The 14630-nt window shown below is 41.6% G+C and overlaps 1 protein-coding gene across 1 annotated transcript; it reads left to right on the forward strand.

Annotated features, from left to right (window-relative positions):
• Window positions 1–622: 622 nt before the first annotated feature.
• GCSAM (germinal center associated signaling and motility) lies at window positions 623–14314 on the forward strand. Its single transcript, XM_024735418.1, has 6 exons — window positions 623–651; window positions 3463–3537; window positions 5771–5815; window positions 7145–7191; window positions 13059–13087; window positions 13963–14314. The coding sequence occupies exons 1-6, from the start codon at window positions 623–625 to the stop codon at window positions 14230–14232; spliced, it is 495 nt and encodes a 164-aa protein (XP_024591186.1). The 3' UTR covers window positions 14233–14314.
• The last annotated feature ends 316 nt before the right edge of the window (window positions 14315–14630 follow it).

Below are 14630 nucleotides of genomic sequence, written 5' to 3' on the forward strand. Positions count from 1 at the left end.
ATTTTGTTATTTGATGTTTGTTCTATTCTTAGTAAGTTTTGAGAGTTCTTTACACACTTTGGATAAAAATCTTTTTACCAGATGTATGTTTTGCTAATATTTTCTACTGGTCTATGGCTTGATTTTTTTTTTTTTTTTTTTTTTTTTTTAGAACCAGTGTCCCCTGCATCAGCAGGCAGACTCTCAACCACTGCGCCACCAGGGAAGCCCTATGGCTTGATTTTTAAGCTTTTTTGTTTTAAAACAAAGTTCTCCCCGTCTGATGTTTCTAGGACTACAAAGTGCTTTAATGAGCTCAGGCATCTGAGGTGAAAAACCCCCATGGCTTGTTTACAATTGCAGTTGGGGCTTCCCCATTTGTTCAAAACTCTCATTGACTAACAACTTCTGGTTAAGGGCAATAACCCAGTTGGTTCAGCCTCTGACATTTTAGGAAGTTGTGCATGTGTGCACTTCTGAATCTCCTCCCCCCCGGGCTCCTCCTCTCCTCTTCAAAGGGATACTCTCCTCACAGCTCTCTCTGCCCTGGTGGCTGAGCAATGCAGCCCTGTCTCTAAGTCAGGAGCAGCACTTGTCAGAACACAGGGCAAGCCAAGGGGAAGGCACCAAGAGGACTGAGAGGATGGGGAACTCTCTGCTGAGGGAAAACAGGTGAGCCCAGACTCCCTAATGGGGAGCAGAGGAGATGGGTCTGGGCAATGTAGCCAGAAAGAGAAAAAGAGGTCTACTCTTGGGGAGAAAGCAATTGGGTGAGGGACTGACAAGAATGAAGTGCCTACTATGTGCCAGAGAACACATTCAATTCTTTATAGGTTGGCCTTCTCCCCAGAATCACAATGAGCAGCTGGTGGAGGACAGCTGAAAGGCAAGAATTTATCAAGGAAGTTCTGTGCAACAGACTACCCCCTAAGAAATGGAAAAACTTTCTGGGGGCCCGGAGGGTATGCTCTTCTGAGGTTAAAGACACCACCACCCTTTTCGTCACTATTAAAGTTCGAAATAAACAGCAAGCTTCCTGATAGCATAAGACCTTACCTGGTGCACATTCCCTGCAACAGGTAAGCAGAGGTCATTGAAATTGGTAGAGAACTTGGCTTAACTTTTCTGGGCCTCAGTTTCCTCATGATAACTGGAAATAATAACACAATACCTATGCTGGAGGGTTTTGGTGTGTGGGATGTTAGCATAGTACCTGATACAGAGTAGGGTTCAATAATTAGAAGATATTCTTCTTTTGGACCATCACCTTCATTAATGTCAAAGCTGCCATTTTAAAAATTAGTACCATCCAAAACAAGGGAATCCTTATGGTACAAAGTGAGGTGGTTTGGAGAAAATGAGCTAGCTGGGGAGTTGGGGGGTGGTCTTTACAGGATTGTGTTTGGTGTCTCAGAGCTCAGTTCATGCCATTGAGAGCTAGAACATAGAATCTAAAAAGCCACCTGCCAAAAGGAGGTTTGGTGAACCCGAGGAATGTCTCCCGGCCCTCCCTGAGGGTGAGTGTTGTCTGGGACTTCTCTTCCTCAGATCCTTACAGCCCTCAGTCTGAAACTCTAGCATTCTTCTATCAGATTATAAGTCCCTATTTTTATGTCTAGATGTGAGGTCCTCAAAAGTAGAGACTGTTTCTTATTCATCTTTGAATTTCTGTTTCCTAACATTGTTTCTGGCATATAGTAGGCGCTCAATAAACACCGAATGAATGACTGGAAACCTAAATAAATACTGTCTTGAAAAGAAAAATAAAACAAAATACAGGTATGATGTGACTGAGAAAGTTATGATTGATGTTACATTTGTAATTTTGTATTTTAGAACTTTAGTGAGGCTGTGAAGGATTGTGACATTAATACATGTTAGTTGTAAAAGAAATTGGAGAATAAATAAAGTATAAACAAGAAAATAAACCGGGAAGTCACAGTTATAACTACTTATAACATTAGAAGCATTATCTTTATTTTACTGTCTGTATCAGAGATGTGTATTTTTTCATCTGTGAAGAGCTAATATGCCTTTTGCCCACTTTTGTTTTGGATTTTGGTCTACTTTGTTTTATTGATTGTAAAAGCTATTTTTACTTTGAAGAAATTAGCCCTTTCTCATAAATATTACCAAAAATATTTTTGTCCAATCTGAGTGTCTTGTACCATACAGAATTTTTATGTTTTTCTTATATATTTAAACATAATTGAATTAAATCTAGAAAGCTTTTTGGTTTCTACCAATTTATGCTTAAAATTATTTCCCCATCCCAAAATAAGACAAATCCACAGTATAATTTTCATAGTTTTATTGCTTTACATTTAGCATCATACATTCATTATATGGTGTCAGATAGAAATACATATTTTTCTACATAATTACTCAGTTGGCCCAGCATCTTCATTTCTATGCTGACTTAAAATGTCTTCCTGACTATACTCAAAAGTCTTATATTTACTTGGATCTTATTTTCAACTTTACCTTTACCACCTGGTTATCATCCAGTCAGCACACTCCACCATGTCTCTCCAGATCAAATTTGTTACAAAAGGCAGGGAAATTCCCACCATCAGGCAGAATGGCACCGATTCCCTTCATGAGAGGAGCTCAGAGTTTCAGAGGATGAATCTGCCGGAAGCAAACTCAGCTTCTCCCACTTATTCCCACTTGTCCTCAGACAAGTTGCATAAAATTTTTAACCTCAATTTCTTCATGGGTAAGACATAGAACCATAATACCTACCTCATGGATTTATTCTGGGATTAAGTGAAATATAACATAGAAAATGTATATGTTATTTACATTTAGGAAGTAGTATGTATAGTAAGTAATATATATATAATAGTAAGTAGCATTTATAGTGTGTGTGCATATATATGTGTGTATATATATATATATATATATAGTAAGCACATAGTAAATTGTGTTTAATTTTTAGTTTCTTTTTCTCTATACCCTAAACTCCCCACAAATAAAAAGATAGTTATACAGAAACCCAAAGAGTGAGCCAATTTATTTTCTTTATTTAATTCTTTCCTTCCCTTTTATCCCATGTTCTCTGCCTTGGTGCTTTCTGTGAAAATTTCAATTTACATGAGACAAGGCCAGTGCCCTTCTCGGTTCCTGTGTACAGTCCCTGAAACTGCATAGAGCGGATAAGCCTCTCTGTACACTGATATTCTTGCAGTTGTCATGATGCTGTCTGGACATTTGGGAACAAATGATTGGGGCCTGGTGGTTGTCGGCAGTTGTTGGAGAACGTTGCGAGGGCTGTTCTATGGCAATGGAGGGGAGGTCAAATCAAGGACAGACTGAGGTATATGCTTTAGAAGGGCGTATTAACAGATGGGAGGGCAACAAGAGGAAGCCGAGGCAATTGGGGTTACACACAAATAGAAGAAATGAAGAAAGCTGGAAAAAGTATCAAGCAAGGTGGGAAGCCTGGAAAGGAAAGACTTAGCTCATTCTTGATATGTTGAGTTTTGGGTGGCAGCAGATCTCTCAAGAGACACCCTGGAATCTGAGAAATCAAAGCCCCAAACAGAGAACATCCAGGTGAGAGCAAATCCAGCAAAACTTCTCCCAGGCTTTGCCTGTGAGGAATGAAGTCTGTCAGGTCCTGGACTTCACATACGCCCCAACAGAGGACCCTGCTTAGATGCAGCAGCAGTTGTAATGATAGTAAACATGAAGACAAGACAAAAACACTCTGAAACCTTGGACAGAAGATGTGCCGTTTTGCTAGGAATCTAGTGTAACTCCTAGCAGCTGGAAAGAAGACCGTTATTTCCTGTTGTCTCTTTGTCTGTCGATTTCATGTACCCTTCTGCTCCAGCTCCATCCTGGCCATTTCACTTTAAGCTCTGAGTTTCTATTCCTGAGGTAATCACATCCTCCACATGGCTACAATTGTTGAAAGGGCTGTGCAGAGAGACACTTGTGGTTACCCTGATGCTCTTAAACAAAGTCTTCCTCATCAATCCTTTCTGACCAGGCCTTTTGAGTGTCAGGGAATCGCTAAAATATGGAACGAGCGTCCCTGAATCCAAGAATCCCGAAGTGTGGTAAAGCCAGTTGTTCCGTGGCTTGAAGGGTTATCTACGCTTTCCCCATGGTTTCAGGAGAAGCTTTTGAAAGAGTATCAGTTAAAAAGCAGCTACACAGCCAAAGCCTACACAGGCATCCCCCCAACAGGGTGCTTTTCTTCGGTGCAAATTAAGGATCAAATATTTGGTGTGTATCATTGGACCTAGGTTAAAGTATACAGTCCAAAGGATGAAACAGACTGGAAGGGCCTTGGGCATTAGAAGAAGGGAGAGTGCTGGGCAGACTGAAGCCAGGGAAGCTTTGTGTAAGAGACAGAAACCTGGAATTGCTGGCACGTAGACTGAACCTACCCCAGACCAAAACTCCAAACTGAAATGCAAGAATATATTGCAGAAAAGTTGACTGGGGGAATTAGTCAGTTTGAAAATAGCTTTTGCGCATATTTAACTTTATGTGACCCTTACAACTCCATGAAGTAAGCGGTATAAGTATCCTCATTTTACACATAAAGAAACTGTGGCTCCGGGAGTCCAGGGATATTGATCCAGTCATGCAAAATTAATCATCTCCTTTCATCTTACTCCCATATCTCCTAAGCGAACCTGATTTCTTAGCATGAGTGTGATTTAGTGCTTTCCTTCCGGTGTTTCTTTAATGTCAGAAATAGGAGATATAAGCAAATGGGCTAAAGAACCCTGCACGAAGCCTGAAGAGGAGGAAGAACTACAGCTATACCTCTCAGCCCCAAAGGCTCTAATGGTACACAGACCCCAGAAGCTGTCAGAAGACTCAGAACAATGGCGCCCACAGCCAAGCTCAAGTGCAGCAGCCTCTCTTCCACTGCCCTTGCCAAGAGACACTGGGGGAGATATTTTTGTGTTTTCCAAACATTTTTGCATAGTGTTACTGGTACATGCAGTACTTTATAAAGGCCTTTCCCAGTCAACCGTGTAGGTAGTTAACCATGCCTCAGTTCAGAAAGATGCCCAGACTTAGCCTCAATATCTGACTGCAGAGAGACCCTGAGCCTTTCTGCCATTAAAGAGATAACAAGTCCTGTTTATATAGCTATACCTTGAGGTCAATAAGGCAGATCTGATGATCTGAGCCAGTTAGAGTTGCTCTGTTCTTAGCCACTCCTTCATTTATCAAATACTTATTGAAAATATATTTACTATGTGCCAGACACTGTGGCATATGCTGGTAATCTATACCACGATGAACAGACAAATATGGTCCCCAACCTTGTGAAACTCACCTTCTAGTGTAGGATATAGACAAGTGAGCAGAAAATTATAAGAGTGTAAATAGGAGAAATTCAGAGTGCAGCGGGATCCTACGTAAATATTGCCTAATCGATGCCTAGAAGAAATTTCTCAAATGTCCACACACTTTTACGTTGATCTCCTGGAGATAACTCTGTGTGTCCTTCATCACAAGAGGCCACATAAATCGCTGGAATTGGAGATAAGCAAGCCTTTTTTTCTTTGCTGGGAACACAGCAGAAAGTTCCTTCTCTGATTAGGAGTTGATAATGTCATATTTCCAAAGGTCCAGTTAATGTCCTGGGAGGACGAAGCCATTCTAGTATGACAGATGTGTCCAAGTCACCTAGAATGAATATTCTCTTGGGGGAGAAAAAAAAAAAGGGTTTTTACAGAAATGACAAAGGGAAGAGAGTCACCCTAACAAAGCTACAGAAACTAAACTTGTGATTTGTGTCATCTCTTGGGTATTTTAGATGCTGGGACTGCCACATCGCTGACGGGTGTTTCTGCCTTCCATGGTGAGTGGAGAACTGTTTTCAGGGCTTATTTCCCTATAAGTGTAGTTTCAATGTGGTATTTGCTGTAAGTTACCTGTGAATTATCCACTGTCTGTGGCCACAGTGGAAGCTGGGCACTAGCCCAGCCACCATCATCTGAGAGTCAGTCAGGGAAGTGATGCTTCGAGTGTGGTAAGAAACAGGAACAATAGTCTCATGGGTGGCTACACACTCTTCAAACGGGAAAGCCTCAGAAGCAAGGATGAAACTGGCTATCAATGTAGAGAAAAGCCCCTTAATTACACTGCAAATCCCAGCGTCTACCTGGGACAGAAGCATGCACTTCTGTCCCTTGCACAGAGAACGTATAGCCAGGGTGACCATATAATTCATTGTCCAAACTGGGAAACTTTTGCGAGTGAAAAGGAGGCTAAAAATAGTTAAGTGTCACTAAATGATTGATAACAACGTTAACTAAACTGTCTGTATAAACCAGGACATATGGTCATTCTCCTTAGAGCAGATGCTGTCCTTGTCTCCTGTGATGATAACTGGCTGCCATTATATTTATAATGTGTTTTTCCAAGGGTCATCAGTACAGTGAAGTCACCTCTGTGCTCATACGGGAGGTGTTTGATTGATTGCTTGATTGCTTGCTTGTTTGTTTGGATATCATAGATTGGGACTGAGGTTGGGATTAGATATAACAATGGCTCCTTGATATAAAAGAAATTGAAATTTTGTCAGAAAAAAACCTCTCCAAAAAGTTATGTAGAGGGGACTGCCCTGGTGGCGCAGTGGTTAAGAATCCACCTGCCAATGCAGGGGACACGGGTTCAAGCCCTGGTCCTGGAAGACTCCACATGCCGTAGAGCAACTAAGCCCGTGCACCACAACTACTGAGCCTGCGCTCTAGAGCCCATGAGCCACAACAAGAGAAGCCATCGCAGGGACAAGCCCGCGCACCGCAACGAAGAGTAGCCCGTGCTCACCGCAACTAGAGAAAGCCCGCGCACAGCAACGAAGACCCAAAGCAGCCAATAAAAAAAAAAATTATATATAACATAACCATAGTTCTCCATCTATAAATCAATTCCATACCAGTCTCAAAAAAAGGAGGAGGAAGGAGAAAAAGGGAGAGAGCGAAACGCAAAGGAGTAGATTTCTATTCCGTCTTATCTTTAATTTTTTCTTTTTCCTATCCTTTTATTTCTCTGGCTGAAGGTGGTATTATAAGAGGCTTATAACTTTAACAAATGAGTTAAGCATAAGTTTTTATAGTCGAGTGTAACTCCCTTTGAGAGTTTCTGAATATTAAAGCAACTGATTTCTTTTCCTTTTCTTTTATAGGAAAAAAATGCACATTTTTAAAGTGAGACAAGACTCCCCAAAGCAAAGTAAGTCATTGCTTTCACATCATTTTTACTTTTGATAGACTTAGGTTTGCAAGCTGCCCCTTCCCTCTGCTCCCAAAGCTCCTTGGGCATATTTCTAGTATAACACTCACAGATTTGCTGCAATTTGTTCAATTGCGTGTCTCTTTTTCTCCACTAAATTGGGAGCTCATTGAGGCAAGAACAGGCTTATCCATCTCCATAGCCTTCTGTTATTTCCCGAGGTCTGCAGGCTGAAGGAGTTAAAAGGGAACAATAAAAGCAAAAGGTGGAGGTGTGAGGCACATGTAAGGAACTGCAATGAGGCCAGTGTGGGCACAGAGAGCACAGAGGAGGGGCAGGGCCTTGGGGTCAAGTTTAGGGTTAGGGTTTTTGTCTTGAGAGCTACAGGAGGCACTGAAAGGCTTTAAACAAGGGCCAAGTATGACCACATTTGCATTAAAGACATCACCCAGTCTGCTGTGCAGAGAACAGATTGTAGGAAGGAGTGACAAGAGCGGATGCTGGAAGACCACTTAGGAGGCTGATGCAACGGTCTCTGGTGACTGAACAGGGCTAAAGTTAAGGAAAGAAAAGCATTTGAAGGAGAGGGTGGTGAAGAGTGTCACGTGTAAGGGGGGAAGCAAAGGAAGTACAGGCCTGAGGACAGGCCACAACGTTTCTAAAGAAGAAAAACAAATGAGTTTTGCCTTTGCCTTCCTGGGTTTAAAGAGGAGAGCCTGGTTCATTCACTCTAACTCTGAAAAACGAGCCCTATTGGTGTGTAAAAATATCATACAGCCCTCCCACCCCTAGCCTTTTCACCCAGGGGAATTGTGGGAGCAGGAAACCCCAATCTCCATCACAGCAAAACAGGAATAGAAATAAACCTCTAATGGTAGAAATAAGACCTCTAATGCTGAAACTCACAGACCCTTTTAGTTTTTTTTAATTTTATTGAAGCTATTGACATATAACGTTACACTAGTTTCAGGGGCACAACGTAGTGATTTGATATATATACCATATATATCAAATATATATAATATACCATCGCCATACAAAATTATTATAGTACTATTCACAATATTCCCCATACTGCATATTACGTTCTCATGACTTATTTATTTTATAACTGGATGTTTGTACCTCTTAATCTCCGCCAACTATTAACTCACACCCCTGCCCCCTCCCCTCTGGTAACCACCAGTTTGTCCTCAGTATCTATGAGTCTGTTTCTATTTTGTTATGTTTGTTCATTTGTTTTGTTTTTTAGATTCTACATATACGTGAAATCATATGATATTTTTCTTCTCTGTCTGACATATTTCACTCAGCATAATACCCTCTAGATTCATCCATGTTGCTATGGCAAGATTTCATTGTCTTTATGGCTGAGTAATATTTCATTGTATATACATATACCACATCTTCTTTATCCATTCATCTACTGAGGGTCACTTAGGTTGCTTCCCTGTCTTGGCCGTTGTAAACAATGCTGCAATGAACATTGGGGTGCATATATCTTTTCAAATTCGTTCTTTTGTTTTCTTCAGATCAATACTCAGAAGTGGAATTGCTGGATCGTATGGTAGTTGTATATTTAATTTTTTGAGGAAACTCCATACTGTTTTCCATAGAGGTTGAAGCATTTTACAGTCCCACCAACAGTGCAAAAAATTCCCATTTCTCCACATCCTTGACAACAGTTGTTATTTGTTGTCTTTTTAATAATATCCAGTATAGTAGTATAGTATTTGTACCATAGTACTACTATAGTAATAGCATACTATAGTAGTGTAATATAGTTTGAAATCACCAAGCATGGTACCTCCAGCTTTGCTTTTCTTTTCTCAAGACTGCTTGGCTATTCTGCATCTTTTGAGGTTTCATACAAACTTTAGGATCATTTATTCAAGTTCTGTGAAAAACAGTATTAGTTTTACCAATCCACGAGCACAGTATATCTTTCCATTTTTTGTGCGTGGTCTTCAATTTCTTTCATCTATGTCTTATAGTTTTCAGAGTACAAGTCTTTTACCTCCTGGGTTAGATTTATTCTAGGTATTTTATTCTTCTTGATACAATTGTAAATAGGATTGTTTTCTTAATTTCTCTTTCTGATAGCTTGTTACTAATATATAGAAGTGCAACAGATTTCTGTATGTTAATTTTGTATCCTGCAACTTTACTGAATTTATTAGCTCTAATAGTTTTTTTTTTAATATATAGTATTATATCATCTGCAAAGAGTGATAGTTTTACTTTTTCCCTTCTAATTTGCAAGCCCTTTATCTCTTTTTCTTGTCTGGTTGCTGGGGCTAGACTTCCAATATTATGTTGAATAAAAGTGGTAAGTGTTGGGCATACTTGTCTTGTTTCTGATCTTAAAGGAAAAGATTTCAGCTTCTCATCAAGTGTGATGTTGTTGTGAGCTTGATGTATATGACCTTTATGCTGAGGTATATTCCCTCTATATTCAGTTTGTTGAGAGTTTTTATCATAAATAGATGTTAAATTTTGTCAAATGCTTTGTCTGCATCTATTGAGGTGATCATATGATTTTTATCCTTCATTTTGTTAACGTGGTGTATCACATTGATTGATTTGTGGATATTGAATTATCCTTGCATCCCTGGAATAAATTCCACTTGACCACAGTATATGATCCTTTTGACATATTGTTGAATTTGGTTTGTTAATATTTTGTTGAGGATTTTTGCATCTCAGTTTATCAGGGATATTGGCCTGTACCTTTTTTTTTTTTCTGTGGTGTCTGTCTGGTTTTGGTATCAGGGTAATGCAGGCCTTGTAAAATGAGCGTGGAAGCATTCAATATTTTAGAAGAGTTTGAGAAGACTAGGTATTAACTCTTCTTTAAATGTTTGGTAGAATTCACCTGTGAAGCCGTCTCACCCTAACCTTTTGTTTGTTGGGAGTTTTTTGATTACTGATTCTACTGATACTAGTAATTGGTCTGTTCATTTTTTCTCTTTCTTTCTGAATCATTCTTGGAAGATTGGATGTTTCTAGGAATTATCCATCTCTTCTAGATTGTCCAGTTTGTTGGCTTACTTGTAGTTGTCTCTTGTGATTGTTTGTGTGTGTGTGTGTGTGTGTGTGTGTGTTCTCTCTCTCTCTCTCTCTCTCTCTCTCTCTATATATATATATATATATATATATCTCGTTAGTTTTAAGCTGATTGATAGTTACTTGTTTGAATACATCCTAAAAGCACTACATTTTTACTGCTCCCCACCTATGTTTATGTTATTGTCATCATATTTCACATTTTTATTCTGTATATCCCTTAACTTCTTATTGCAGTTACAGTCGATTTTACTACTTTGGTCTTTTAACCTTCATACTAGCTTCTTAAGCGGCTGTTCCACTGGCTTTAAAATATATTTGCCTTTACCAGTGAGATATTTTCTTTCATACAGTGTCTTATTTTTAGTTATAATCTTTTCTTTTCTGCTTAAAGAAGAGCCTTAAACATTTCCTGTAAGGCCAGTCTAGTGGTGATAAACTCCTTTAGTTTTTGCTTGTCTGGGAAATTTTACCTCTCTTTCAATTCTGAATAATAACCTTGCTGGGTAGAGTTTTCTTGCGTTGTTAAGGTTTTTCCTTTCATCACTTTAAATATATCATGCCACTCCCCTCTGGCCTGCAAAGTTTCTGCTAAAAAATCAGCTCATGGTCTTATAAGAGCTCCCTTGATGTGACTTGTTTTTTTTCTTGCTGCCTTTTCTCTCTTTAACTTTTGCCATTTTAATTATGATATGTCTTGGTGTGGATCTCTTTGGGTTCATCTTGTTGCTTCCTGGACCTGGATGTCTGCTTCCTTCCCCAGATTAGGGAAGTTTTCAGCCATTATTTCTTTAAATACATTTTCTGCCTCTTTCTCTCACTCTTCTCCTTCAGGAACCCCTATAATGTGAATGTTAGTTTGCTTGATGTTTTTCCCAGAGATTCCTTAAACTACCCTCATTTTAAAAAATTCTTTTTTGCCTTTTGCTGTTCTCATTGAGTGATTTCCACTCTTCTGTCTTCCCATCACTGATCCTTTCCTCTGTATCATCTAATCTGTTGTTGATTCCCTCTAGTGTACTTTTCATTCCAGTCATAGCATTCTTCATCTCCGATTGGTTTTCTTTCTTACATTTTCGAATTCCCTGTGGAGGTTTTCACTGTGTTCCTCCATTCTTCTCCTGAGCTTGGTCAGCATCTTTATGATCATTATTTTGAACTCTATCAGGTAAATGACTTATCTTCATTTCATTAGGGTTTGTATCGGGGGGGTGATTTTGTTCTTTCATTTAGAACATTTCTCTGTCTCCCCGTTTTTTGTTTGATTTCCTGTGTTTGTTTCTATGAATTAGTCAAAACAGCTACCTCTTCCAGTCTTGCAGTCATGGCCTTGTGCAGGAGTAGCCTCTGTGTAGACTGTATGTGCTGGGCAGCTTTGGTGGGATGGCTGGAGCTGGGGTAGGAGTCGGGGGTGGAGAGCCGGAGTGCACCCCCCTGGTGTTGCTTTTGGGGGATGGCTGGAGCTTCTGTGGGCCTGGAGTCTGCAGGGGCAATCTTGGCAGCCTGGCTGGAGCACCTGGACTACATTCCCAACTGTGCTATCAAGGTGGAGGAATGCAAAAAATGGTGCTCTCCAGTGCCTTTGAACCTGAGGAGTGTGCCAGTAGTTGCCTGCCCATTTGGCAGATGCTCTACGGGTAGTAAATGGATTTCTTCACATAGAGTCTAGGTGCCTTTTAAACCGCTATTCTTATTGCTGTGCCCCCCCCGGAGGGGGAGGGGAATGTACGCATGGGCCCCTCAGTGATACCCCTCCCTCCTGCAAGTTGCTGTGTCAAGGATGGGGTTCCTGTCCGTACCGTCTTTCCTACCCGTCTCTATTTGGTCCTTCTGTCATTGTGCAAAGCTGTTCAGTCAGCCCTCAGTTCTTCTTCAGAAAGAATTGCTCTATATGTAGGTGTAGATTTGGTGTGTCCATGGGAGGTGCTGATTGTAGGGTCTTCCTACGCCACCATCTTGGATCCCCACAGACCCTTTTCTTACAGCGATAGTCACGGAAGTCCTAGATAGCCAGGGGAATTTACAGAGATGTGAGAATCTGGAACGTCAGTACTGAGGGAATATAAATCTTTACACAGCAAGGTGGCCTGCATCAGCACAACCACCTCCCACGTAGGGTGATATCCTGAGGCTTCTCTGTGAATTCTCATGTTTGCTTATTCAGCTAGTGTGTTTGCCTCTTTGCTGAGTGGCCAGAGCCAGCTGGTTTTAAGTACACTGGCTTTTGAAAAATTGGTCTGCTTATGTTTGTTTCTGCCAGCAGTCTCAAAAACGGAAATGCTCAGTTTAAGAGTTTCTTTCTCTGTAAAGCTTTCCCTGAGCGCCAGCTTCCACACTGCCATCATCCCCTGTCACCTACAGTAGAAACGACAGCTTTCCTCTGCACTGTGGATCTCTCTTAGGTCCTTGTCTGCCTCCTATGCTTGCCTGTGAGCCCCTTGAGGACAGGGACTGTCTGATTCTTCTTTGTCTCTCCAGTTCCTGGTACAGGGTAGACGCAACAAATTTTAGGGAAGGAAGGACAGAGAAGGAAAGGAGTGAGGAAGGGAGGGAAGTGTGATTTCCTATCCAAAGACCCACTGAATGTGTTTCCGTCCACTCAGCATCTCAGCACAGCTCTGGCTGTTTCTTGTCTGGATGGCCCTGTCACTCCCCAGGGAGTTGAAGATCAGGCTAGCCTGAGGAAGACTACCCCTGCTGTTCCTTGATTCTCTGGTTGCTTCTCTTTCAGTGTTCCTCTCCTCCCCTCCCAGAAATCTCCCCATGACCTGAAATTCATTGAGTGTGTTTTCTTTCTCCAGATGAAGAAACATCATCTGCTCCCATCCAGGTAATGCAAACATTTCTGAGACTTTTTCTGAGATGACAGTAGAAATGCAGACACCTCAGCTAGCAGGAGAAGACCTCCAACACCCCTTCTGACCTTAATATTGAGTTCTTTAGACACCAGTGCTTGTGAGCCCAGGGACATATGCAGAGCCTGACGGCAGAAGCAACAGCCATCTCTGTTGCACAATTTATTGAAAGGAACTAATATTTAGTGAGTACTTGGTTTATGCCATGCAGTGGGCTGAGCCCTTCACACGCATCATCTCATGTAACTGTCACAACGACCCTGTAAGATTTGCACTATTATTTTCCTACCCATTTTACAGATGAGAAAACTGAGACATCAAGTGATGTTCCCTCAAAGCCGGACAGCCGACAAGATGGCAGGGGCATGATTCAAAAACAAGTCTCGCTCCCAAATCCACGCTCTTTCTCCTGTACCTTGCTGTTTTGCTTTTTATCTCCTGAGATTTCACTGAATGAGACCTTTTCTTAAGTGGATTCTCTTTTTAATAATGCAGATATCTCTAGAATGGGTGGTTAAATATCGTAACCCAAGCACTTTAAGGTGTCTTCGGATTGTTCTCTTATATAAGAAGGAGCAGCCCCAGGGTCCTGAGACTTTGGGAATTACGTAGTGTGGTCTGGGGTCACTCTGGGACGTGGGGCAGAGAATGCATGCCTGAGTAGGCTGAGCTCTCTGGCAGCTTGGGCTAGTGGTTGGGCTGGGGCAGCCATTTAGGAAAACCAGACACAGGAGATGGAAGGGAAGCGGCTGTGGAAGACAGACTTTGCCCAAGGCTGAACCTCTGTTGAGACGAAGTATAAAGGGAATGGCAAGAGGCCAGGTCTTGATGATGGCTGTCCTTTGACCAGCAGGAGGAGGCTGACCAGGGCTCCTCGGAGGATCTGTGCTACACCCTCATCAACCACAGCGTCCTCGGGAAAAGGCCATCAGGGAACGCTGCTGAGGGGTGCTATGAGAACGTTTCCCTCGAGGCTGAGAGACCCAGAGAGTCGCTGGACGGAAACGGGACTGAGTATTCGCTTCTTCGTGTGCCTTCCGCCCCTAGGCGTCCGTCCTCCCCAGAAGATGAATATAAACTTCTTATGCCCAGTAGAATCTTCTCTGACTCCCTGATATAGCCACATCCACTTATGCCCCCTTCTCAGGCTCAATCTTCTCATTTCTAATGAAGTGATTGGATCAGCACTTAATACCAGCAAATAAAAGCCAGGGTTGGGGAGCTCTGGTTGAAGCAGGCATGGGGCACAAAGCTCTTTCAGCTTATCTCCCCCTCAACACACACACAACGGCCCTTTCTACTGGGGTCACTGGAGAATGTAGTTTGCAAGCCTCAGGGCCTCCTAGATCCTTCTCGATGTCCAACATCCAAAGATCAACCAACTATACCAAACACCCACTCTCTGAGAAGGAAGTGACCATCTTTGGTTCTAAGTGCTTTAAGAAATGGGCCATTCTACTCAGTGGTGGGAAGAACTCCCTGGTCCCCTGCTCCTCTGTTCAGGTTCTTCCTATAAAA

Source organism: Neophocaena asiaeorientalis, unplaced genomic scaffold (assembly GCF_003031525.2).
Source record: "Neophocaena asiaeorientalis asiaeorientalis breed wild unplaced genomic scaffold, Neophocaena_asiaeorientalis_V1.1 scaffold136, whole genome shotgun sequence".
In the NCBI taxonomy this organism is placed as follows: domain Eukaryota; kingdom Metazoa; phylum Chordata; class Mammalia; order Artiodactyla; family Phocoenidae; genus Neophocaena; species Neophocaena asiaeorientalis.